Here is a 27,389-nt window from a genome sequence, read left to right on the forward strand (position 1 = left end):
AGAAAAGAGGGCATTTCTTTGGAATTGTAAAAAAGCTACTTACCAAGATATACTTGGGATCCTTCTAATGAAGTTCCTCCCAGGGAACTATTCATATGTTCATAAAGCTCCTATAAAATATAGATTCCGTTTAGATATTTTACTATCATTGTAGACACTGAATATGATGATCAGGAAAAAAATGGTTCTTTAATTGAGGCAGTGTGTCTTGCCAGGCCCTAAATTTAGAAACTGAAACCTTGGATGGAGTGTCAGCACTCCATCCATCTCTTCTACATTTTGGTCCTTGATGCACTCACATGGTGGTATGGATTCCTGGGATAAATTCCCTCTACTTCTTGCTAAATATCTAACTGTCCTACTCTCACTAGAGTCCAGAAGAGATTCCTGTTTTACACATTCATGGCAGCCTTGAGAAAAACATGTTATCTATCTGCAGTAAAACAGCCATGTAGTTTTTCTGTTCTTTTTTTTTTTTGCTATGAGTGTTAGGAACCAGAACCCTGATATATAAACATACTGTGCAGTGTATTAAGAAGATAAGCAAATTTAGACAAGCCATACCATAGCAAAAAGCTCTTATCTATTAATAGAAATGTTCATGTTAGTTATAGTCATTTGCAGTCATTTCCTAATAAAAGACAGTTTGGTTAAATGTAATAAAGTACGAATTGTACATTTTGGGCAGATCCCTGGCCCTTTGATGTTATTTTCAAAGAATGTCTTTCTTAAGCTCATAAATGAATATTTTTTACGGCATTACTGATGAGATTTACTTGTTTCATGAATCTGTCTTCAGCCAAACACATCTACAGAGGGGCATAAAATTACCTTTAGAATGGAAATTTGGGAAAAATCCTTCTCTTCAAAATAAGCATGTGTAATGAGTTGAAGTTTTGCTTGAAGTAAGCCATAGAGAGGCTTAAAGAAAAAAGAGAAATTACCATTAGTTTGATAATAGTAACAAATATTATCACACACAACCTCTTTTAACTAGAAGAGAACAGGAAGGAAAAAGTAACTCAACTTTAATATCTTATTATTCACGGCTGAAAGCCATTAAGTCACTTGTTCTAGCTCTCTGGCTGCAGCTGAAAAGTGCGTGGCACACACAAAGTAAGTGGCTGAGAGGTGGGCACAGACCTGGGTCTGTTCCATCACTCAGCTGCATGACTCTGGGCACTTTACCTCTCCTTTCATTCACACCTGCTTGCTGATGTGAACACGGGTGTATGAAAAGAAAGGACGTCTTGCAGAGTTGTTTTCAGAATGAAATGGCACAGAGAGAAGCACTTAGAGTATCCGGCACACAGAAAGCACCTAAACATTAGCTGTGATTATCACAATTTAAAACCCATTCTAATTCTGCACATTGTCCTACTGGTTTGTGGAGACATTTAATCCTTATAGCAGCTGGTTCTTAGATCTAGTTTAACATTCATAATCAAGCTTAAGTTCATTTCCCTTTTTTGTCCTCTATGGAGGCTTTGAACAACCATTCTGTGCTCTCTATCATAATATTCTTTTGTATACTTGAACAGTTATTGCTTCGTTCTTATTTTTCCTTTTTAAGACCCTCTTCTACCATTTCCATCCTTTTATTCTTAGTCTTCTTTTCTAGATGTTTGCTGATTTCTATGTTCTTTTTAATATGCAGACACCAATGCCATGTATACAGAGGGTGCCACATTTTAAGAGGGTATACACATTTTAAGAAAGGAAAAAATCTACTATTTAACTACTATTTAATTACTATTAAAATTGAAATACTCAATATATACCGATAACAAAAGATGAATACAAGTCACGCTTGACTTCTGAAATTACAAGAGGTGCTCAAAGCGGTAACCATCAGTGTCCATATACTTCTGATTATGGCAAACTATTGCTTAAGCATAGATAGTATCTCTTAAAAGTATGTACATTTTTTGGCACCCCCAGTATATTCTAATTAGTTAAAGCAAGCAATACTGGGATTATTTTTCCCCAATATTCCTGTTCATATATCATTATTACCATCTACGTACAAAATCAGTATATTTGAATAGACTACAATGCACTATGAACCACCAAACCTTTTTGTGTGAGCTAGCTTTCCCCATTCCCTATGATAAATCCAGGTAAAACTGTACGTTCACCCTAATTTTATCACTTAGTAGTTACATGTCCATGAAAATTCAGACAGTTTTTCTCTGGAATGTGTTTGTCAAATGAGAACAGTAAATACTTCCATCTGTTATGAGGATTACAATGACAATTATATCTAAAAAGTGTCTGGTACAGAATTCATACCTGACATACAGGCACTCAATATATAGCATTTAGTATTGTTATAACGGTTCTTTCAAGAATGCTTCCTCAGTAAACCTTCCAACATGTTGTATTGGCTTTAATATCTAGGACTCCTATGCTTTCTTTCCTTTGGTCATCTGGCCCAGTATAAAAAAAATAATTCACTGATGTATATTTTTGAGGTTACCATTCTAGAAACTGAACAGGGATCAGATTAGCAATCTACTAATTTTCTAATATTAGGGTCCTTTATAACCCTGCCTTTTCTAAAAGACTATTCTTGCCCTATGTTTAAAATTGCTATCTTGGAAGGAATGTCCTGATCCTCAAAATCTTATTATTAAGGCCTGCAGTATTAAATTATTATTATTTAGGATTTTGTATTTTTTTAAGCTTTGTAATAAAAGCCAAATAGGTCCTATTTTGCAAAACTCTACTTATATTAAGCAACATATGTTTAAATTGTCTCTGGAGAATTTGACACTTGCAGAAGAAATCATTAAAACCTAAATATATTTGGTGACTAGGCTAACGAAATCGTCTGAATTTTGGTTTAGGTTAACTGCAGAAACATTTGTATTCACTAATCATATAGATCTATGGTACTTAATATGCTACAGATCTGGATTTTTCCCCACAAGGGGATTTGGGGTACTATATACTACATGTAGAATTAGGCATTTGGTATTACTGGTAAAGGTGTTATTATCTTATTAGTAATAAAAATGGAACATCACAAATGATTTAATGAAGAGAGCTATGAAAAATAAGAAATGCTATATATTTCTTTTTTAAAATAAAGTTAAAATGACTATATGCTTGCATTTGATCAACTTATTTGTAGAAGAAACAACTTTAAAGTATTATGGTAGTATACTTGATTATGCCTCTTCCTTCCGTAGGACATTTTAAGTTTCTAAAGATCAAGTTAAGGCTTTTATAATTTTTTCAATGTAAAAGAGTCAAGTCATTCACTTCTTCTATTATCTATTTAAGACTCTCTTCTACCATTTCCATCCTTTTATTCTTAGTCTTCTTTTCTAGATGTTTTCTGATTTCTATGTTTTTTTTAATATGCAGACACCAATGCCGTATATACAGAGGGTGCCACATTTTAAGAGGGTATACACATTTTAAGAAAAGAAAAAAACTACTATTTAATCTGTAAATAATCTGTAAAACTACTATTTAATTATCTGTAAAACTACTATTTAATTACTATTTTAAAAACTACTTTATTTAATCAATAAAATCTGAATATAATCACAGTATTTTGAATTTCAGTAAAATATTATTTATTCAAAGTCTTGAAAACAAACCCAAAAATGGATATATGAACTACCTCATTTTGGTCAAGTGTCAACCTCCTTCCTCAAAACTTATCTATTACATGTCGTTCCTCTAATCTAGTTTTGGGTAGAGGAGCAAATGAGAGTAAAACTGCTGGAAGGCAAAGAGAAAAAGGAGCTGCAAAAGCATAAATAATGTGCCATCGGTGAATTTTAATATATTGTTTTCATCAATCTCGCCTTATTCTGATAATGCCTTACCCTCAAATAATTCTGCCATGAATGTTTAACACATGCATGAATGTGTTATGTGGTCTCTTACCAGCTTGCTTAGAACACAGACACTTTTCTGAACTGTCTCTCTGGTGACGTCTGCTTGCCGTACTTTCAATGCCTATTACAAACAAATAGCCAGTATTAGAAATATTTACAAATCATTCTTTTTCAACATAAAAATAGCACTTAGACAATATTTCTTGCATTTAGTTAATTAAATTCAAAAAGTATTTATTGACAAGCTCAGAAAATATTTATTGAATGAATAAGTGTCAGTCGGCCAGGGCACTGTGTGCTGAAATCTGGGAGGCAGTGGGAATAGAATAGCCAGAGACAATCTCTACTATGGAGGAATTGACAGTCTGATGGAGAATACTTTATGTGTAAGTTGTCACACTCACAATACAAAGCAACCACTTTGGCTCTGCTTTCAGAGACTATTGCTTCTGGTGAGGAGAGAGTATAAGAGATGACAAAAACAGCTTGTTTCTCCAGAGGTGAAGAACTGTCAGCAATTGTTAAATTAAGGTGGTTGTTCTATGCTACCTGGAGTCTATCCTATCCTGGCAGATCTGTATTGTAGCCCAGCCCTGAGCTGTAACTCATGCCTCCGTGATTCTGTAGATGACCATGTCAGAGTTCTACAGTTCTCCGCTAATAGAAACAAGTCTTGATTTGATTAGCTTCAGTTAAGGAAGTATGACTGCTCCCCTTCCAGTGTACTATCTAAAATCTCCTTCGACCTGTCTTTAGGACCAAGAGGCCTCAGTGTCTTCAACTGACTGATGACTGACGACTAGTCATTAAATTACGTCAAGAGCAAAGCCTTTCCTCCATCTGTTTTCTACCTCTTTGCCTTGACTGGATTCATTCATCAGATCTCACCTTGTTCAAAAGAAATTAAAGTCTTTCTCCTACCATGTTTCCCCGGTAAATAAGCCCCAGCACGATTTTTCAGGATGACATCCCCTGAACATAAGGCCTAATGTGTCCTTTGGAACAAACCTTAATATAAGACCCGGTCTTATTTTTGAAGAAACATGGTAGACTCTAGGTCCCTCTGATATCTGGCTTGTCTGTCTGGTTATCAGAGGAGGCTAGAAAAACTTGGGAGAAATGGGCAATCCCAATACACTCAGGTGTAGGTCAGACCCGGGGGTGAAGGAGATAGGCAGTATGAAATGCCATTTAAAGGCTATGCAGGGTATGAGAACCGCTGTTAACGACAACAGCTTTCGAGAACTCATTTTACCAGTGCTCACATAACCTGTAGGGAATAAGAGGTAGTAAAAGAAATGGATTTCCAAGAAGGGCAGCAGCTCAATTCATCTCATATAAAAGCATGTAAGGGTAACAGTGTATGAAGAAAACAAACGCAGAAAGCAACCATACAGAGTATCTCCACCACAAACAAAATAAAATGAAACAGTGCTGCTCAGAACCAAATCATGAAAGGGGAACTACTCATTTTATTTATTTGAATTTATTAATTAGAGCTATTATATTACAGGTGTTAAGCAGGCAGGTAGTTCAAGAATGATCAAAATCTTAGTTATAATTAAGATAACTTGTGAGTAGTTCGAAGCTACTGCAAGTACCGTGTTTCCCCGAAAATAAGACCGAGACGGACCATCAGCTCTAATGCGTCTGTTGGAGCAAAAATTAATATAACACCCGGTCTTATTTTACTATAATATAAGACCCAGTCTTATATAATATGATATAGTACAATATAATATGATATAATATAATACCGCGCCTTTTCGGAGGTATTATGCACTACTTCTAAAATGCTGCTTAAAAAAACACACCAAAAAACAAAAGCACCTGTTACCACTCTATTTTTCTAAGTTATATACCAAACACTAGAAATAGAAAATTCAAGGACACCATAAAATTTAAATACAGTATTTTGAAGACAAATGGATAATCTAGGTACCACTATTTAAAAACAATGTACAAAATATTACAATACAGATATAATTATAATCACCAATATCAACTTACAAAAATTCATTTGAATAAATTGGTACTATTGGGCAAACAGCTAAACTGTTTATAAAAATTTAAAATAATATCACAGGTGCTACACACACACAAAAGATTATGTATTTCCTCATATTTTACATTTTAAGTGGTCAACACATAAGAATTTTTGAGTGTTTTTTGTTGTTCATTGTAACTATCGTACCTTAGCTTCAATTTGTCGATAGCAAGAGATACCATATACTGTGGCTCCATTTCCATTTCTAGGTGGCAAGTGAAAAAACACAGTATCTAAGAGATACACAGAAAAATGTAAATACCAGAATGAGTTACTCTTATTAATAAATGACATTTGAAGTTATTATAATGCAATCATTAAAACAAAAACGATAATGTAACAGGGAACACATCACAACCACTGGTTTGTTACAATGAGTCTCACGGACTAACAGTGTACACTCAACACAAAAGGCTGAATTATAACAAGTCAAATTCAGACTATGATCACTTATCTCAGAAAATACTTCATCTATATAGGCTTATACCAGATTAAAAGAAAGTAGAGAATCATAAAAACCAAAGGCAATAAATACATGAATCTTGAATAGATCCAAGAAATTCCTGGGACCATGGGGAAATGTGAACACAGACTGGATATTAGATGGTAATAGGGAATTACTGATCAGTCTCTTAGCTGTGATAATGATATTGTAAATTGCCCTGGGAATAACCTTCTTAGGGGACGCATGTGAAGTAATAAGAAGTAAAGTGTCATGATGTTTACAACTGACTTTCAAATAATCCAGGCAAAACTACACATGCATAAATATAAAGAACATTTGTAGAATATTCACAACACCATTCGTTCAACTTTTCTGTATGTTTAAAAGCTTTCATAATAAAAAAGTTAAGATAAAAACATTTGCTAGGTTAAAACAGTATATTTAAATGTTAACCTGCATAGTAACGTTTGCTTCATGTCATCAAAAATTAGTAAATATTAGTAAAACAGGTGATCAAACCAAGTTCAACCTGGTAATTTGGCAGAGCTCTAACACATGATAGAATAAAATCCTTCATCAAGCCAGTCCACGCCCTTGTACAAGCGGGCGGGAGATTCTGTAGTGACTTCACAGCCTTGTCTTCTCTGAGAGCGCTCCCATGCTCTCCAGCCGACAAGCAGGCTCCTAGAGCACTGTGATGACAACGGGTCCAGGGGTGGAGAGCAATACCAGCTGCTTCCAGGTGGGCACTGCAGTTTGCAGGTAGAGCCTCAATCAATCTGTGGCTGGTGCAGGTAAGCCCTTTAGGTAGTTTGCCTGACAGGAGTCTGAAGTATTACAGAAATGCAGGAGGTGCCACCAGCAGCAAACGTCCTAATCTCTGGCTAATAATCACTTACTTTGGTTGGCGTCCTGGCAAGACTGGCGAAGGTTCACCAATCGTTACCAAGATAAGCCTGGCACGCTGCTAGAGATCCTCTAGTGCATGAATGGTCATCTCCAAACAAGCACTTAAATATTTCACAAATAATCACAATAGGCCAAAGGTTTTTCATTGATCAAAGTACTTAGAATTGAAGATGTCTTGGCAAAATAAAAAAAAAAAAAGAAAACTAATTGCTCCACTGTCTGTTTACATACCTTCCTGGTAGTTGTGTGCTCCATCTGGTAAGGCAAGGAAGGGCAAATACTTCCATTCTTCAGGTAAAGTGTGACTGTCGTGTCCATCGCCTGGAATCAGGGGCGGGTAAGAGAATTCAACCTAAAATGGTAAGGAATGTTAGCCAAAAGACTGTTGATCAAAGGGAGCATCTTATCATGAAAGGCAAAAATGCTTTGAAACGCTGAATACAGAAATAAGGATAAACCACACTTAATGCCATTTGACTCATCAGCAAACCTGTACTATAGAAGGGGAAAAAGAGAAAAGGAAAAAAAGGAATAAAAGAAAGATTTGTAAGTCTTTGCCCCTTTCTGATATAAAGGTTGTTACATTTAATGTGCATAAGAGGGTAGGGGATAGTGGCAGAGGTGACTGGATTGGAAATTTACATTTGGTTGTTGTCACCAAATAGTACCTGAAGCCATGGATTCCTGAGGAAAACAACATCCCATTGAACTGAGTAGAAGAAATCCCACAAAGGAGGCTGAGAAGTTGAGCCAAGATCTACGTTTGCTTCTTATGTCTGGCTCCTTTGCTCCCAATACTTGTAGCTTTTAGTTTATGGTTTGGATGGGAGTTTGGTAGAGGGGTGAGAGGGCATTAACCAACATTTCGGGTTATTTTTTTTTAAGATTGAGAATTGATAAATGGACGTCCAATGTAGTCTCTCTAACACTGTATCTTGTAGAAAGAACAAAGTTCTTAGTACGTTCCCCCAGTTTCTGGCATTCCCCAGGTTTATAGTATGTTCTTTGTGCTTCTAACATTTTCCCTTATTCCAGTAAGACTTGGTGAAGAAGGGACAATTAAATATATGGGACTTGGATTATCACATGACTTTGAAGTTCTAGGTGACCTATGTTTAATTTTCTTTCAAAATATATTTAAGCAGGATTTTGAAAATGTATTAGCAATATACTGGGGGTGCCAAAAAAATGTATACACGTGGACACTTTGGTCAACGTTGCTCAAGCAGTAGTTCGCCGTAATCAGAAGTGTCTGGATGCTGATGGAAACCACTTTGAGCACCTCTTGTAATTGCAGAAGTCAAATGTGACTTGTATTCATATTTTGTTACCAGTATATATTAAGTATTACAATTTTAATAGTTTTCCTTTCTTAAAATGTGTCCACATTTTTTTGGTACCCTCTGGGTATCGTATATTTGATCTTTGTCTCTCGTCCACAGTTCCTAAAACTCTTGGAATTTCCCAGAAATGGGGGCACTTTTATTATTCATAACAAGATCCTTTTAGTCCTATCAGGGTTTAAGCTAATAAGGTGATTCTTGGTGGTGGGGGGTGCTAAATAGCTTCAGGATGGAGCCTGGTCACCAGGAAGACCAAGCTTTGACCTCCCTGGAAGTCCACTGAGTTCAATCACTAGTGGCTAATGATTTAATCAATTAAGCCTATGTAATGAAACCTCCATAAAAACCTCTAAGCGATGGGGTTCGGGGAGCTTCGAGTTTGGCAAAGCGCTGAGGTGCTGGGAGGGCACGGAAGCTCCATGCCCCTTCCCCCAATACCTTGTCCTATGCGTCTCTCCTATTTGGCTGTTGCAGAGTTGAATCCTTTATAATTAACTAGTAGACGTAAACAGTGTTTTCCTGCATTTCAAAGCCTTACGACTAAGTCATTTTATTTCATACACTGTTCTAATACATTTAGTAGATGTGGTCTCCCGGTGCATAGAAAAAAACAGCAACAAATGAGAAAGCAGAGAGGGGAAGCTAAAAGATACAATGCTATGCTTTGGGTCAACACTAAGAAATAACTGCTAACTGTTTTGTCATCATTCTCTCACTATCAAAAACCCAGTTGAATCAGAGGCGAATGTGAAACTCTCTATGTTAACAAATGGAGAAGGCCACAGTATGAGTGACATCTGTTCTGGAGCCAGAATCATCCAGACTAACCTAAATTGTGTTCAGCATATTCTTTTTCAAAATCATTTCAACAAGATCTCCATGAAGAAAAAGATGGCTTAAAATGAAGTCTCCACTTAAGAAAAATGGTATAAAAATTTAGCCATAAAGTTGTCTTTGCAGCATTACTCAAAATAGCAAAAATTGGAAAGCTGACTCAGTGTCTGAAAAGAAGACCAGTCAAATAAATATTTCTACAAAACACTATTTAGCTACTTACAAATATTATAATTATAAACATTATAATTATATTATAAACATTATAATTCAACCTTTATTGATATGGAAAGATATTAATGGTATATTGTTACATAAAAAGGCAGGTCATAAAACTTGATTACAGTATATACATTTTTGGAAAAAGTTATGTATATTCATAAAAAAATAACTAGAAAACTGGAGGGATAATCATCAAGGTGTTAATAGATTTCTCTGGGATAACAAGGTGTTAAGTGCTAGTTTTCTTTTTTTCCTCACTTTTCTACTACAGTGAGTACATACTACATCTGATCATAAGAAATGTTATTTTTTAAAACAGCTGGAATACGACTAAAAATGATCAAAAACATCAATTTAAATGACATTCTCTAAAAGCCTCCTAGGGAGAAAGTGAGCTTTTAATTTCATGTCATCTTAACCAAGGAATATAACAGGACCAATCTGTCTCAAAATTACTCAGTAGGTAATGACTCCTCTCCTTACATAGCTTCATCTTCCTCTTGTACTGCTCATCCCTAGTAGACCAGGGTCCTTCCGCAGCCTTCCCTTTTCTAGCAAAATCTGTGCTCAACAAAGGATCTGAACCACATTAATAACATGGAAAGGGTTCCTTACCCAGATGCATAAGCATTTTATTAGGGATGAAGACTTAAGCCAGAGAAAGAAATTTAGGCATTCTAGCTTCCTGGAAGGAATTGTAAGAAGACAAAGGAACCTTCCTGATACTTCTAAATTTTCGTTATACAAGTTGACACCCTCTAACCCCCCACTTAGACAGGATGCCAAGGCCTAAATGGAAACTATTCTATTGCTCTAAGCCCTTCAAAGTCAGAGATTTTTATCATTTCAGCATTTGAAAAGCATGGCTAATACCAGGAAAAAAAACCCACCAAAGTATTCAGGTTCAAGATAAAAGTGCTGAGGAAGACCAGAAAAATACAATCTTGTTTTAGGAGTTTCTTTGAGTAGCTAAAAAGAATCTCTAGGTATCACTCTTCCCTAACCTCTAACTCTCCTAAGTTTGTTCTTTCTGTTCCAAGAATCACAAACGGTACCTCCTCAATGTTTTATCATTGTCACCGCAGGATTCCATCAATAGCAGGTGCCAAAACTACATGCTTGTCACCAGCCATCTGTCACCAAAACCTGAATGGCTCAGGGCTTGAAACTATCATCCAAAATAAACCAATCCTCCCACCACCAATCTCCTCAACCCATCCCTGAATCTGCAAAGCAACATCCTGCTACTTGTGGAGATTGGCCCACGCAGACCAACAGGAAAATATACTGTTCTCTTCACTGCTTCTAGTGGCTTTATTCACTGTTGGAACTAGTGTAAACACGAGTTCTAGTTCTTTTATAATTCTATTTTTCTAAGAAGTTCAGTCTGGTAAAACCAGTTTATTCAAGAATTAATAAAATTGCTAGCTATGTATATAAAACCATGAACAGAAAAAAAATCAGAACAGTGGTCAAAAATCAAGTAATAATTCAAACTTTTTATGACATCGCTTTGGAAAATAACTAATCCCTATTAATTGGAGTGTTAAAAAAAATTTCCATCTACGAAAGAACCAAAAAGTGTAATTCATATGCTTTTGATTATATTATTTTGCCAAAAGTTACACTGATCTGACAAATACAGCTTATATATTTATTGCAACAAAGCAAATAAAGGACAAACAAAACTCCTGAACACACAATCTATAACAAACAAACTAGTCGAGAGAAGATGCCCATAAATTCTCTCATGGCAAAGAGTCTAATTGCAGGTGAGTTTTTAAAGAAGAAAGGTCCTTTGCCAAATTCTAACTTAAAAACAAAGTTTTAGGAAAAGAGTTGGAATATCTCAAAACCATTATAAATGTCACGGGAGCACTTTAACTCACTTAACATGTTCTAAGTGTTAAGTATATCAGTCAACTAGAAAAATCACCACTAGAAGCTGACATGTTATATACAGAAGAATTCACTCCCACAGATTACCACAAATAAAAGAGAAAAAATGAGCAAGTGATAAAGCTATTAGATGTTCACTTAAATTTAAATGAAGAAATGTTTCATTAAAATACACGACGTGAAGGCTTCAAAGGTGGAAAAAAAACGTAAGAAACAACATGAACCAACTCGCATCGTTTGGGATCTTGCACACAGCCACATTAGAAGCTGACTTTTACCTGGTGGTCCACGGGAATCGACCCAGCTCCTTTATCACAGCACTAGACAGCAGCTTTATAACCTGAGTCGACAAAGACTGAGTCCATTCCCTTACGCAAAGTTAGCATGCTTAACCCAGCAGACGGCTGAAAGGCATTATTTTCAAACAAAGGTTTCACTTCAGTCCCTTGCATCTAAAAATTACAAGTATGGGAATTTTCGCTATGAATAATCTCAGTGCATAGAAAGAAGTGATCAACACGACCCGCAGCATTTGGAATACTTGGAAGAACCAGTCTCACAAAGCACCCTCACACAGTCCAAAACAATCTGAAGGCAATCACAATTCAATGCGCCATAAACTTTTTAGTCTTTTACACCTGGAAGGAAGATCTTAAAATGGAGACTAAAGTGGTTGATTAACACATCTTGCGGGAAATCTTTAATAATTAGAGCCTCTGAAATACCTGATAGACTAATTTTGTCTCTGCATTATCTAATTTTAGCAAGAATCCTGTTAGGTTTAGCCAGAAAACCTTTTTTCCCCCCATGCAGTAATTTTCCATTCACTGACCCCCCCCACTCTGCAACTTGGCTATAAATTCTCTCTTTTCCTTACTGTATTCATGATTGAGCTCAGTTCTATACTGAGGTCTCTTCTTTCCTATCGTAATAGCTTTCCTGAATGAAATCAGTTTTTACTGCTTTAACTATTGTCCAGCTCTGGTTTTTCAGACAGGGCCAAATTAGCTGTGTAAGTATGCTTAAGTCACTTAATCTTTCTGGGTTTCAGTTTACTCACCTGCAAATCCCTGCCAGGTCTAAAATTCTCATGAAGAATTCTGGTAGAGGAAAATGAGGTACAGAAAAATTAAGCAATTTGGACTTGCTGGTTATTATCCAGGTCTGACTGTCAGCATAGCGTTCATTTTACAAAACCTGTCATCACCTTTACCTCAGTGCTGAAACCCAAAACCAGACAAATCCAGAGAATTGCCAGGGTGGTTGGTACCACAGCCCAAAGTGCCTCTTTCATCTTACAATCTGTTGTTCAGTTTTCTTTAAATGTCTAAGCAGCATTACATTTTCCTTTCTGGAAATATAAATTATGTTACTCTTGCTAATAAAACAGGTATAAAACAGATTAATCTTGACTTTATATGACAGCAAAATTTAAAAGATTTTATTCTATCTCCTACCGATATTTCCTTCTTTTTGGTCTTTAAAGTTCCATTCAGTTTGGTTGGGAGGTGGGCCCCACTTTTTAATTTACCCTAAAAGACTCCTAAACGCTCAGCTTGAATGCACACATATGGAGCCAGAGCAGTTCTGTCTGAGTCCAGGGCTGTTTTGCAGTGTGACCTCAGCAAGAACTTTTTACTTCCTCCAAGCTTCAATTACTTCACGCACATCCAAAGTTAGTTATCAAGCAACAATTAAGATCAAAGAAGTTTTAAAGTATTAAAAATCTAATGATGATGAACAGTGTTTGCATGCCACGATACAAACTCAAGTATCTATTGTCTTACCTCTAAATACAGGGCCACATTTAAAAACTTATATATTCTATGGCTGCTTGGAATTTTGTAATGCCATACTGAATAATGCCACTTCCTCCTTGATACCTTTCTATGTCATTTTTACCTGAACGACAAGGATTTTGATATGACATTTTAAAGTTAAGCAGTCTTTAAAACACATACAAACACTTCCTTCATCACTTTTCTGTTATCCTCTAGAGAACTTAAATTTTGCCAATTGAAGTGTCCCGAAATGTTACATTTCCTGTGAAATGCAAGAAGCGAAATGCTCCATTACTTAGTGGTAGCAATGGGTGTTTTCAATATTTTAAGCATTTCAATTTCCTCTTCACTAGCACATTATGACATCATTGCCTTCCAGTATTTACTCTAAGCAATCCTGTTCCTATTTTTTTCCCTTGCCTTCACTACACAAGACTGCAAATGGGCCGTTCTTCCCTTTAGCATTTCCGTGAAGAAGCTTACAAATGACTTTGTGTTTGCACATTTCTTTGCTCCGTAAATACACCTGCTCTTACTGTAATGGAGCTGGAGGTACATGTCTCACCAAAAAACACGATCTGGACGAGATCAAATAGCCAAACCGAGGCCCAATGGGAAGGGGGGGGCGGAGTCAACACGGCCCCCACCGCGACCGATTCCAGGGCTTCCAAAGATAAACAAAGGAAGTCGATTTTCCCACCGCGCCGCACGTGCTTCAACCACCCTGGGGCGTTGGGGTGGAAGCCCACCGAGCTCGTCACCTGGAAAACGCAGGCCGAGTGCTGCATTTTTCTAAAGGCTCGGGTTATAGAGGTGAACACCCGGAAAGTCAACAGGGACAGAAACGGACCGGGGAGAGAGTGGGGCCGACCTCCGAGTCCTCCCTCCCCCTCCACCTGCCGACCCCAACAACCCCCACGGCTCCTCCGCTGCTCCAAATACAATTTGCAGGGGCGGGAGCAGGACGGGAGTGTGGGGATGGGCTGCAGGGGGGGACAGTGCGAGGAGCGGGACAGGAGTCGAGGTCAGGGCGAAGGGCCGAGAGCGCCGTGGGGGGGCTGCGCCGCGCCGCGCGGGGCGGAGGGGACGGGGCCGAAAGGCGGGGAGCAGGAGCCGGCCCCTTCCTCACCTGGCAGCCCTTCTTGTGATGAAAGCCCACCACCACGATGTGCAGTACCGGCCCCCGGGGGGCGCCATCGCCGCCCCGCCCGGCCTTCTCCATGGGCAGCCGCCGTGGGTCCGCACCACGACGACTTCAACCGCCGAGGGCGGCGGGCCGGGCGACCCCGCGGTCCCCAGGAGGACGGCGATCGGCGGATTTCAGGTGTCAACCCGGGCGCCGCATGAGGGCCGCGCAGGGGACCTGGAAAAGGCCGAGGCTTCCGCGGCTCCGCCCCGCCCCGCCCCCCGGGGCCGCCGTCGCGCTTCCCTCATCCGCTTCGGCGGCTTCCGGGCTGTCACCTGACGCGGCGGTCGCCTCCGGCGAAGCCGGGCGGTGTGAGACCTGGAGGGAACCGATGGGCCGGGCCTGAGCGTCCGGGGCGGGGCTAAGGAGTGGGCGGGGCCTGAGGGGAGGGGCCTGCGGGGACCTCGGCACACCTGTTTCCTGCTCCCTTGTGGCCTCTACCTTTTCCCACCTCCTTTGTCCTCTCCTTTCTCGTTAAAATTTCCTCTCCTTCTCTGCTCTTTCTTTTTTTAAAGTGTTTTCTGTTCATTCTCTTGGTACCCAATTTCTTCACTTCCTTTCCTAGAACTTTCTGGCCTAGGGTCTCTCTGCCCTTTACTCTTCAATTTTTGATAACTCGAAACATCGATGCGGCTCTGTAGCTGGGAATTCAGCTTTAAGTAACTTGCTTACCCAGGGTTTCTCTTTTGCTTCGTTCTGTTTTTGCTTTTCTTCCTACTTAAATATTATCTGTAGGAGTTTGGAGGCAACTTAAGGCCTGAAGCACTATATCCTTGACTAAAACGGAAGTTTACAGGGGAGATCTGTCAAATGATTATTCTAGTCTTGTTATCTAAAAAACAACATTTTTTTCATTCTATGTTTTTTTCTGGGTTTAGTACTGTGGTCAGCACAAAATATATGGGATCTATTGTCACCAGGGTTTTTAATTTCCTTGCTGGTTGTACTACTTCAATGTTTTTTTTAAAGCATTGAATCGCATCCTTTGTCAATTTAAATTGAAAAATAGAAATACTAACAGATTTAACAAATCTTATCCAGGGCAGTTTTGGGGTAAACTAAAGGAAGGTGCCTGCTTCAAATACTATTTGAGATTACTACTGTGTTTCCCCAAAAATAAGACCAAGCCAGACAATCAGCTCTAATGCGTCTTTTGGAGCAAAAATTAATATAAGATCCAGTCTTATATAAAACCCGGTAACATGTATCGTATCATATATCATATCATGTCTTATTACATAAGACAGGGTCTTATATTAAGTTTTGCTCCAAAAGACGCATTAGAGCTGATTGTCTGGCTTGGTCTTATTTTTGGGGAAACACGGTATGTAATTGGCTGTGAAGATTACCATTACTAATTGCACATCCATTAGGTTAAATAACCTTAGCAGTAGATATTTTTCCACTGTGGGCATTGAAATTTAAGGACTTGCATTCGAACGTAAGTATAGCTAGGAAAAACAGTAGACTTCCTATAATCAAATTTAGTTTCTATGATTCAGTAGAACTGTTTTAATGCTGGTAAAAATACTGTAGAAAATTTTCAAGATCTTCCTATCATTTCTTTTCTAAATTACAAAATCTTGGCATTGGCTCAAAACTGTGTGTGAAACTATATTTTTCCCTGTCTGCAGAATATGGTTACTGTTTTCTTCCATCTGCCTTGATGTTATCCACAATTGGCATAGGTAAAATTAAAGTCTAGTTGAACATCTTTTTAAAAAGATGTAAGGCTAGGGCATTTTAGAACTCTACATCTACAGATAATGCCAATTGTTCAATTAATTGTGCAGGAGACCCAGTAATGGCTTTATAAAAATTGTGTCACTTTGCATCGTAGGGCTTCCACCTAAGGTTAAATCATTTATTCACAATTATTATGTTGCTTAAATATTTTTTAAAAATATCATTTAAGATAATGCTATAAACAAAGAAGACATGTTACGGGGAAAATTGAGAAAGAAAGTAAGTAAGGAAATTTCCAGGATTTTTTCCATCTCTAAATATGCAGACTGGTTCATTTAACAGTTTAGAATAACAACTTTTACATTCGCTTTTAATGAGTTGTATTAATATAATAAATTCATTAGCAAGATATTGTCTATAAAGACAAATATGTACTGAGAAAAAATAGAAGTTTCTCCTTTATTATAAAAAGTGTTAGAAGAAGATTATCAAGATTGGAAATAACAACTTGAGATAATGGAATACTTTCTGAACATTATTTTGAAAGGAAATTTTTGCTTGTATTTTTATGATATTTATCTCCAGGGAAAGAGTTAGAAATGCTTTTCTGAACACATAATACAGAAGATGCCCCAAAAAATGTATACACATTTTAAGAAAGGAAAAAAACTATATTAAAATTGTAATAACAAAAGATGAATACAAGTCACGTTTGACTTCTGCAATTACAAAAGGTGCTCAAAGTTACAATCAGTGTAATTTTAATACAGTTTTTTCCTTTCTTAAAATGTATATACATTTTTTTGGCACCCTCTGTATATTGAAGAACCTCTTCCAATTACACATATTATATGATGAAGGTAAATTCTGTTTTATGTGTACTCTGTAAGTAAGAGCTAAAGGGAGAAAAAAACCTGGAGACAGAGCTATGGCATGTTTTTAAGTTCATTAAAAATGAACTATCAACCTGGAATTGGCCTGTTGTTTGTTTTTGTAACTTTGCCTCAGGAAATAACATGACAAATAAAACCACTCCCTTCCTGCAATCTCCATTCACTCTTCCGTGTAAATGAAATCTATCTCCTTTTTCAGAGTATAGTAGCTGCTCCGCCCCACCCCAGCTTATGCAAAGAGGATAGTTCCAAGACCCCCCCAGTGGAAGCCTGAAACCTCTGATAGTACTGAACCCTATATATACTTTTTTTCCTTATTAAGTCGAGAACTTTCACCTTTTCATATAACGGAAGCAATTTATGGCTTCTCTTTGGTGTATGCAAATTGCCACCATTAGGGCTTTTGCACTTTGGGGGCTATTAAGTGAAGTAAGGGTTACATGAATACAAGCACAGGAATATCAGGAGTGTGGATCTGATCACCAACAGGGCTACTAAGTGACTAATAGGTCCGTAGTGTGTGCAGCATGAAGATGCTGGACAAAGGGATGAGTCACACCCCAGGAATGGAGTGGGATGAGAGGGACGATGGGAGATTTCATCACACTACTCAGAATGACGTGCAATTTAACAGTTATGTATTGGTTATTTCTGGAATTTTCCATTTAATATTTTCAGACCATGGTCGACCAAGGGGAACTGAAACCACGGAAAGCAAAACAACAGGTAAGCAGGTGCTATATAAAGAGACTTTATTTTTCATCAATGATATTGAAAATTGCTAATGTTCATTTTGTTCTTGAAATGGAAAACAATTTACTTTCAGAAAACATATTTTCTGAGTTTTAAACTCTGTCAAGTAGCAACAATGCCTTGAATTTGGTCCCTGCTCTCATTATGGTATGGTGAAAATAAAACAAGAGTAGAGATAGAAAAGAAAAACCAGGAACAGAAAAAGGGCTTCACAAACTAATTTGGCATTACTTTGTCTTTGAAATCTTATGAAGATTAAGGAGGATGTTAATGAATGTGAACAAAATATTGAGAATCAATTTAAAGAACATTCATTAGACCATACAGTATACCTGGAACTGTGTGTGGTAGACACAGTACATTAAAAAAAGAAAAGAAAAAGAAATTGCTGCCTTAAAGTAGCTTATATCTAGCTATGAAAATAAGATGAATGTGTCCTTGAGCCACTTTTCTTAGTGCTTGGCCCGCTCCTAATTCTTTGGAGTGTGCTATCTTTTCTAATAAACTTTTCTATCACCACTTTAAAAAATAATAAGATAAATGTGAAACCAGCTAGCAATGCTATCTTTTGTAGCACCTACTCTAAGCCAAGCATCATGTTAAATATTATGAAATGAAGACAAGCAATAATAGCTACATTTAATAAATAAGCACTGTGTGCTAGTTCTCTGCTAAGCACTTTTCATGCATTATCTCATTTAAGCTTCATGACAATCCTAAAGTAAATACCGTGTTTCCCCAAAACTAAGACTGAGGTGGACAATCAGCTCTAATGTGTCTTGGAGCAAAAATTAATATAAGACCCAGTATTATATTATATTACGTATGTTGTATTATTAGTATATCATATTATTATATTATACTATAGACCGGGTCTTATGTTAATTTTTGCTCCAAAAGACACATTAGAGCTGATTGTCCAGCTAGGTCTTATTTTCGGGGAAACACAGTATTAGTCTTGTTTTTTCCAATGGGTAAATTGAGACTTAGAAAGGTTAAATAATTTGTCCAAGACCAAATGACTAGAAGAAACTGTGGTGGGGATGAGATTTGAACCAAAGTAATTTAACTTAGGAAAGAATGGATTTAATCACTATACTACTTCCCCAAATTCTTCAATTTGAGGAACTCACAGTTTTTTGTGGGGGTGATAAGCCCCCTGGATAATCATAAGAGAAGACATTGTGAGAGCTATTAACATTTTTACAGGATAATGAGATAACCCACTAAGACTGCAAAATCAGAGAAGCTTCACAGAGCTGGTCATATTTGAGCAGGATTGATCAGAATTTGGGTGCAGAGTATCTTAAGTGTAATAAAACAAAATCACTAAGGACAGGGGTTGTTAAGGAAAACATTTAGGAAGGGAAGGGTTTTATGCCAAACTTGGAGGAAGTGTGTAAGATTTAAATTAAAGCAACAAGAGATGTTTGGAGACGAACACATGCCAATTGCACACAGTAGTCTACTTGGAATGCTGCTCCTGTCCCTTTTCTAAGCTTATCTAATTCTTATTCATCTTCCAAGACTAGACTCCTGTCAATTTCTTTGTGAAGCTTCCCAAGCTATCTATGTGCCAGTGGACAAATTATTTAACCTCTCAAAGGCAAGTCGTAAAGAATAGGAGTAAGCGTATTTGTAAATTTCCTGGCACATAATAGGGGCTTAATATTTACAAAATGCGAAACAGCCAGTCTTGGGTTGGGATTTAGGAGGCTGAATCCTAGAGCTTTGAACTCAAAGGACCAACCGTAAGGGCTTCTGAACCTCCTCACTAATGTTTGTGGTAAAGCATACCTACTTCTCTAGGATTCCTGAAACTAAGAGATCTTTTTGTTTTATATATTAAATTTCATATGCCTTGTGCATGTTTATTTGTCTTTCTCCCCCATTCATCCTTAAGCTCCTACAAGGGCAGAAGACTTTGTAGTTCTGTTCTGTACAGTTTTATATCCAGCAAAATGCCAGACAAATAGTGTACAACTGAGACATGTTTCTTCAATGAATGAATGATGTTCTTTTTGGCTTCTCCTGTTTACTCTTTAGCTTTAAGTTCCTAGGATACAAATATAAAAGTAGATTAAAGCAGAGAATTTTTTTTGCTTTGTATTCAAAACAATCGCAAAAGCATTAAGGTTTCTCAAGTGTAATGACATTGACATAGAGTGACATCTGGTGGTTGCCCATTAGACAATGTGTTAAGAAATAGTGAATGCAAAAAGTCTAAAAATTAGACTCGTAGATATAACAAGATTAAGAAAGATGAATTAAATGTCGTAGAAAAGAAACAGAAATATAAATAAAATAAAAACATATTTAAATCCACATCCTAGAAAAGTTTACCCAAAAATGCTGTTTGTCAGTGTCCACCCCCAGTGGACTTTTAAAAGAAGCGGTAGATTCCTTAAGGCAGTGAATAGTTTTCACGAAAATTGCAACACAATGAATTGGTGGTGGTAGGAAAAACGGATTGATTTATACTCGTTTGAAGAAAGAGCCTGGCTTGAAATGAGACGCAACTTTATATGGGGGGGGAAAAGAAGACCACTCCAAGTTTCCCCTATTTTGCAAAATCTTCCAGGTTGGAGGAGGAATTTATTCACAAGGCTGGGTATCTTGAACGTCTTTCGCAAACTCCGAGGGCAGAGTGGGTGCCCGTCGAGACCGCAGAACGCTCAGCGGACAGACACATCTCTGCCCTGGAATCAGGGCGCTGCGCGCGGCGCTGGAGGACGGGCTCGATCGCTCGCTCGGCCTCGGATTGGTCGAGCCTGCCGGGCGGAGGGACGACAGCGGAACCGCGCTCTTTCAAATTCGCCGCCCCGACGTCGACGGACGCGGGCCACTTCCGGTGTCGCCATGGCGGCTAACGCTACCACTAACCCGTCGCAGCTGCTGCCGCTAGGTAATCGTCCAGTGGGAAGCGGGGGCTGAAGCTTAGTGGCGGGGGCCGAGGGTCTGCGGCCGACGGTTAGGAAAACGTGTCGGGCCGACTGCGGTCCCCTCCGCCTGCCTCTCGGCCCCAAGTCTGCCGTCCTAGGCCGGCCGCGTGTCCTCAGCGTGGGTTAGGCTTTCGGGGTCCTTTCGGCCGGGGCTTGTGACTGCCCACAGCAGACGGTCCCCGGGAAAGGTCCCCACTCAGTGACTGCGTCGCCAGCCTGCTTTGTTGTGCGCTCGCCTGTGCAGGCGTGGGCAGCAGCGCCTTCCGGGTTAGACCCGCACGTGGAGGCCCCGCGGTCGGGAGTGAGCCTTCACGGAGGCCTCGGGAAAGTGGCGCTGTGTCCCGTTCGTTCATTCAACGAACTGGGCAGCGTCACTGCTCAGCACATTTAAGGCACGGCCGTGGCCTTCAAGTAGCACACAGACCAGTGCAGGATGCAGGGTGCTGGATAAGTCAGCACCAAACCAAACCGTAAGTCGGCTGAAGGGATGTTCAGGCCGCTGTCCGAGGGCAGGGGACACACTGCCTCGGGTGAGGGAGGCAGTGACCAGGGCGCATCTCTGGGGAAGACAGTTAGGCCTTTCTCTTCCGGATACGTTGTAACGGAGGAGGGGTCGAGTTAGGGGGTGTGGCTGTGATGGAGCATTTTCCCTCCACGTGCCCGACCTTTGGCATGCTCCGCCTGCGGCAGGCACTGTCTATTGGGATGCACTTTGGTAAGGAAACCCCCCCAGTTCCTGCATCCGCGGAGCTGAGAGTCTCAAGGGGGGGTATATTATCTGGTCGTCTAAAATAGTATAAAACCACAGCCATGATACGTTGTTACAAAGGAAAAGTAAGTGGGGGACGGGGACGGTTTTTTTCTTTGAATGTAATTATCGAACAGAGATACGTAGTATAAGATGTGAGGTTTTTGAATGAATCCTTCTTCTGGTTTATCTTTCCCCCTATGCAAGTAGTAAGTGCCAGTAGGCACACAAGTATTTGTTGAAGAAACGAATGGGTAAAATAGGCTTTTCCCTCTCCCCCTTTTTTTTTTCTTTAAAAAAAATATATATATATCCATAGAGCTTGTGGACAAATGTATAGGATCAAGAATTCACATCGTGATGAAGAGTGATAAGGAAATTGTTGGCACGCTTCTAGGATTTGATGACTTTGTCAGTATCCTTTTGAAAGATGGTGGGTGGTACGGGTGTTCCTTCAGTAGTTAAAAACAGAAGAACTACAGACAATCATAATATGATTGTACTACTGATCATTATAGTACTAGTTATCACTATCAGTACTACTGATCATTATAATTAAACTTAATGTGTTCTCCGGGAAGCGGAGAACTTTATTATTCTCAGCTTATTATTTTAGTGGTATGTGTACTGAAAGAAGACAAAGTTCCTACCAGTCACAAACGTTTTGAATTTGAGCCATTGTGTTAAACGTTACAATTAAAACTGAACAAAAGCAGAAGCCACGCTAAATTTAACCTGATACATTTATTTCTTAACACCAAATTTCAGATATGGTACTGGAAGACGTCACTGAATTGTGAGTACTGTTAAAAATTGAAGAATTTTTTTTTGGGGGGGGGAGTCTCCCCTTTTTTAATTTAAGGCAATTTTGGTACTATTGAGTCAGTAAAATGATGCATGAGAAAACATTTCCTGTTGGAATTACCTTCAAGATAGAAATTTTGTTTACTGATGCTAAACTACTAAAACTGTATTGGAAGGTTACTATCTTAATGTAATTGTTACTATGTTGCTAGGAAATTAGTAGAGACAAACCTTGGAGGTAAAAGACATTAGGAATCTTGGGGCTCAGGTCAAATCAAGGAACTGATAGTAAAAGCATTTAGTGCTCTTAATTAAATTAATTGCTCTGCAAAATATGTATAAGATAAAATGTAAATGATGGCTCATTTCTATTATAAAAATCGCAACCAGTATCTCTGCTTTCAGAATTGAATTGATTACAGATTGGTTTAATGGATAGGAATCAGTGGTAAGTAATAGTAAAAAGAGTGAGGAGAGTAAACATTTTATTTCGTATTTGGTCTCCTTGGCAAGTTTCAGTTTCTTTTATGAAAGTCAGCGCTAGTGGATGTGGATCTTAGACCAACCAGTCCACTCTGTCACGTTGGGGAAGAATGCATATCACCAGTGGATAAACTTTGTCTCTGAAACCTGTTGATATAATTGCGTGACCTCATGTTTATTTATATACAATAATAACCTTTTTAGGGATCAGAATGTTGGCTTTGATTATCTCTGTTTATCCTGACTCATTTTATCTATTCATTTAGTGAAATCACACCAGAAGGAAGAAGGATTACTAAATTAGACCAGATTTTGCTAAATGGAAACAATATAACAATGGTAAGACACAGTAAAGCTGTTTATGTTAGACCATTTTTGTGGGGCAGGGATTACAGAACTAACTTGCTTGACAACATAAATAAATATTCATGGCCCAGTGGTGCTTAAGATGGGAAAACGATGCTCCAATGTCAGGCTGTAAAGCTGAGCTGTTGAAGATGACATTAGGCCTAAAGATGCGAGGTGTGATCACACAGTACAGTGAATGTTTAAAAAAAAATTTAAAACAGTAAAAGATACATTGCCATGGATCCCCCTCAAAATACTCCCCTTTGCTTTGAACACACTTATCCCATTGTTCTTGCCACTTTCTGAAGCAGTTCTGGAGGTCCTCTTTCGTGAGTGTCTTTAGTTGCGCTGTCGTGGCTGCCTCGATGTCCTGAATCGATTTCCTTTCGTGGTCCTTTTGACTTTGGGGAAGAGCCGGAAGTCTCATGGTGCCAGATCCGGTGAATAAGGACACAATGTAATGTTTTCACTTGACAGAAGTTGCTGTACCAGAAGTGATGTGTGACATGGAGCGTTGTCATGATGGAGGATGATTCACAGCTCACTTTAAAACACACCTTCTCTCATCCGCAGCTCACACCTGACTACGCCGAACAAGTTGAAACTTGTCATATACTGTTACTAAGGTTCAACATGCCACTTCACGTATTGAAGATCCCTGCCTTTCCATTGGATGGCACTCGGCAGTAGCATTCACCGTATTTTGTGATCACAACAGAAAGGCTTCGTGTCACACATCACTTCTGGTGCGGCAATTTCTGTCAAATAAAAATATTACGGTGTGTCCTCATCCACCTTATTCACCGGATCTGGCACCTGCGACTTCTGGCTCTTCCCCAAAGTCAATGACCATGACAGGTAAACATTTTGAATCGATTCAAAACACCAAGGCAGCCACGACGGTGCAACTAAAGACAGTCATGAAAGAGGACTTCCAGAACTGCTCCAGAAAGTATCAAGAATGGTGGGATAAGTGTGTTTGAAGCGAGGGGGAGTATTTTGAAGGGAGATTAATGGCAATGTTGTCTTCTGTAATAAATTCTTTTATTTAAAGATTCACTATATTTTTTGATCACACCTTGTAAGTTTGCCTGTGCTTTTAAAATCTTTTACTAAGAATTATTGTTGAGACACTAAGTATTAAATAATGATGTTGGAATTGTAAACAGGTGCCGTGGAGAAAATGGGAATGTGAGGGAGAGACAGAGAGTAAAAGTGTCAACCAGGCACTCTCAGTAGGCCTTTTTAGATAACGTAGTCGTGGTGTTATTAAACATTTTCCTCCTTTGCAGCTGGTTCCTGGAGGAGAAGGACCTGAAGTATGAATGGATTCCCTTGACTTATGCTAGATTCTAGTTTTGTCTTATGTACTAGACAACAAAATATCAAATTTTTTTTAAACCTTTCATTGTTTGGATTCTGTGAAGCTAAGTTTCCCGTTAAAGGGGAATGCTTTGAAGAGGCATTGTAAATGCCATTTTTGTAAGTTAATCATGATAATCTTGGAAAAAAGAACAATTTGTTCTTTGAAGACTAAAATAAAGGTGTTTTTGGTTAATTGTCATTTTATTTATTATATTGCAATAGCCAGTGGAACAAAGCTTGCATTTGTTTTGTCAATTGCTTTCTTGTCATTTTATGCCTGTTTGCTTCCTCATTTACATGACCATTTGATTCTCAAACAAAAATTGTTCCAAACAAAATGACAGACTTTGAATTTGGACAGGTACATTTAAAAAACCTGAAATGATTACTTACGCAATTTAATTCAAACTGTGATGCTTTGAAATGAGGATTTTTCTCCTGAACTCTAGCTGTTAACTCCTATTAAAAACAAACAAGCAAAATACATGGATAGTAAGTATATACACATTATGGAAGTGTAGATTAGTAAAAAGGAAAATATACTTTGCTTTATATTCTCCAATATGTTCTCTGTACTCTCTTAGTACACATTGTTACAAAAACTTGGTCACCCTGAATATACTGTTTTGTAGCCTACATTTATGACGTTTTTTTGAATTTAAATGCCAAACATCTTTCTGTCAGCTATTTCAGCAATTAATGTGTTCATAGTATTTCCTTAAATGGATTTAGCATAACTTACTAGGTTGGTGCAAAAATAATTGTGGTTTTTGCAATTGTTAACCTTTTAAACCGTAATTACTTTTGCACCAACCTGATATTTAGCCTATTCTTATTATTGGCCATAGTAGTCTAAATCTTTATACATTTTTTTCTTAGAATAAATTCAGAAATGTGTAAGATCAAAGGGTATATATATATTGTCATGTTGTCATGTTGCCAACAAAAAGTTTGTACCAACCTACAGTTTTGCCAGCAGTAAGTTACCATCATTACATACTTACCATCCTTTACATAGTATCCGTTGGCTATATTCTGTTTTCTCTCTGTGCCATTGTGATAGGCAAAACCTGGTATGTTTACAATTTTCTGTATTGTGAACTCATTTTGTATTTTGTGAATTACTTATATGATCTTTTACCATTGAGATGCTGGTCTTGTTTTTTACTAATTTGTAAGAATTCTTAATTGGTTACTCTGGGTGATGTATTTTGCAGGTAAATCCCCATTTTGTAGTTCGACTGTTAGTGGTACATTTTTTTTTAGGTAAATGATGTATTTTTATGTAGTCGTGCTTGTCTTGTCATTTATGGTTTTTGTCTATGGTACACATGAATTAGAAAGACCTTTGCTCTGATTATACATTTTTTGGTTACTTTATATTTCCTATGTTTTATTTAAATCTTGAATCCATCTTCAATTTTAGTGTTTTCACGTGACTAAAGGGCCCAACTTTATTTTCTAAAAACAAAGCACTAATTTGTGTTATTTTTTAATTTTTGTGGTGTAAATACTCCTTCCTTGGCTGACTTCAAGCTGCCAAGGGTTGAATAGCTGGCTTGCAAACTTCCCAAAGGTTGGTTTTCAGGAGCTAGTAGCCTGTTGCCCCACCCAACTGCTTCTAACCCTTATTGGGGGGAATGCTTTCCCTGCTATTGTGTCTTTCCTTTTGAGGGGAGGTTAAATGATGTAATGCCATCACTTCACTAGCTACCCTATGTGAGCGGGGTTCAGCTTTTACTTTTTTCCTCTTAGGATCTCCTGGCCTGCCAGGAGCACATGGTCTGAGCTCTAACATGCTGTGAGTGGTAGAGGAGCCGACCTCACTTAGGGAGGCTTGCCTCTGGTTGTCTCGTCCATGGCTAGGTGGCTGAGTTGACTTCTGGGGTTGAGGAATCGGAAGTTCACTTGTGTACAGATAAACTGTGTCTCTTAATCTCGTCTTCGGCAGTAATAAAAAGGAGGGTATGATTATCTCATCTGCTTATACTATGGTCATATCGCAATTCATTTAGAGTAGGTTCTATTCTGAAAGGGGTTGTTTCTTAACCTCAGCCCTATTGACACTTTGTCTGGATAATTCTTAGTCGTGGGGGTTGCCCTGTGCATTGTAGGATGTTTGGCCTCTACCCACTAGATGCCAGTAGCATCCTTCCTCTTTCCTGCCCCCCCCCTCCCCGCCATATGGTTGGTATTTGAGACTTCATGATAGACTGTGCTCTGGTTCTCCATGGCTTTAATGGGTAAGCCCAGTGGGTGAAAAGAACAAAAAGAATGGGAATGTAAGGGAGGAATGATTCTTTTCCACTTCTGGTGTTTTTTTCTACATGGAGGAGGAATAATGAGTCTAATAACGCACCTGGCCTCTCTTTGTTCCCTTTTCTCTGCCCCGGGAGACATGGAGTGACTTATCTGATTAAATATAGGAAGAGGGAAATCGGGCATGTTTGTCTCAACTCCTTTTTCCTCTTGGGGTTGAGTTGCCTTCAGGGAGCATATGTTATGCTCTGCTTTTTGCTATAACTTTCATAGGGGTCTGCATGAAGACCTGGAGCAGTCTGGGGTGGTCCAGCAATACTTGTAGTTTTGTGGGTACATCTGAATAATCTGGGAGTTCCCTACTAAGAAGTTAACTGCAGTCCACAGATATAAGCAGCATCATCCACCTAGTGTCTGTCAGTAATGAAAGTGTTAACCCTTTTGCCTTTTTTCTCAATTGGTTCAGAACTCAATCAAGAAGAGGGGTGCTAATTTTTGGCCCCCTCAAGGACTCCAACAGCACTCCAGTCTCTGAAATACAACAACCTCCTTTACCTTCCTGACTCCTCCTGTCTCACCCTGCACATC

General features: G+C 38.6%; 2 protein-coding genes across 4 annotated transcripts in view; one reads left to right on the plus strand and one right to left on the minus strand.

Annotated features, from left to right (window-relative positions):
* AVL9 (AVL9 cell migration associated) overlaps nt 1–14,824 on the minus strand; it is a 39,527-nt gene extending 24,703 nt beyond the window's left edge. For both annotated transcript variants that reach the window (XM_081079838.1, XM_081079839.1), the window contains exons 1-6: nt 14,464–14,824; nt 7,487–7,607; nt 6,049–6,134; nt 3,904–3,975; nt 832–921; nt 44–110 (exon numbers count right to left, since the gene is read on the minus strand). In XM_081079838.1, coding sequence (XP_080935964.1) covers nt 44–110; nt 832–921; nt 3,904–3,975; nt 6,049–6,134; nt 7,487–7,607; nt 14,464–14,556 — 529 coding nt within the window. In that variant the 5' untranslated portion in view covers nt 14,557–14,824. The remainder of the gene's footprint in view (nt 1–43; nt 111–831; nt 922–3,903; nt 3,976–6,048; nt 6,135–7,486; nt 7,608–14,463) is intronic.
* A 2,323-nt stretch (nt 14,825–17,147) lies between these two features.
* On the plus strand, nt 17,148–25,689 carry LSM5 (LSM5 homolog, U6 small nuclear RNA and mRNA degradation associated). 2 transcript variants are annotated; one of them, XM_081079784.1, is made up of 6 exons: nt 17,148–17,825; nt 20,434–20,757; nt 21,862–21,957; nt 22,311–22,338; nt 23,096–23,168; nt 24,470–25,689. In XM_081079784.1, the coding sequence occupies exons 1-6, from the start codon at nt 17,627–17,629 to the stop codon at nt 24,500–24,502; spliced, it is 753 nt and encodes a 250-aa protein (XP_080935910.1). In that variant the 5' UTR covers nt 17,148–17,626; the 3' UTR covers nt 24,503–25,689. The 2 variants fall into 2 exon arrangements, with proteins under 2 accessions (XP_080935910.1, XP_080935911.1); XM_081079785.1 differs by lacking the exon at nt 17,148–17,825 and having other exon boundaries at nt 20,690–21,264.
* Nucleotides 25,690–27,389: the final 1,700 nt, after the last annotated feature.

Source organism: Rhinolophus hipposideros, assembly GCF_964194185.1.
Source record: "Rhinolophus hipposideros genome assembly, chromosome: 18".
Lineage (NCBI taxonomy): Eukaryota > Metazoa > Chordata > Mammalia > Chiroptera > Rhinolophidae > Rhinolophus > Rhinolophus hipposideros.

Bases quoted from the DNA above. Each gene is read 5' to 3' on its own strand.
- LSM5 (XM_081079784.1), top strand. From the start codon at position 17,627: ATGAAGATGCTGGACAAAGGGATGAGTCACACCCCAGGAATGGAGTGG. The intron at 17,826-20,433 runs GTAAGCAGGTGC...AAAATCTTCCAG, and splicing joins CACGGAAAGCAAAACAACAG to GTTGGAGGAGGAATTTATTC. The intron at 20,758-21,861 runs GTAATCGTCCAG...ATATATCCATAG, and splicing joins GTCGCAGCTGCTGCCGCTAG to AGCTTGTGGACAAATGTATA.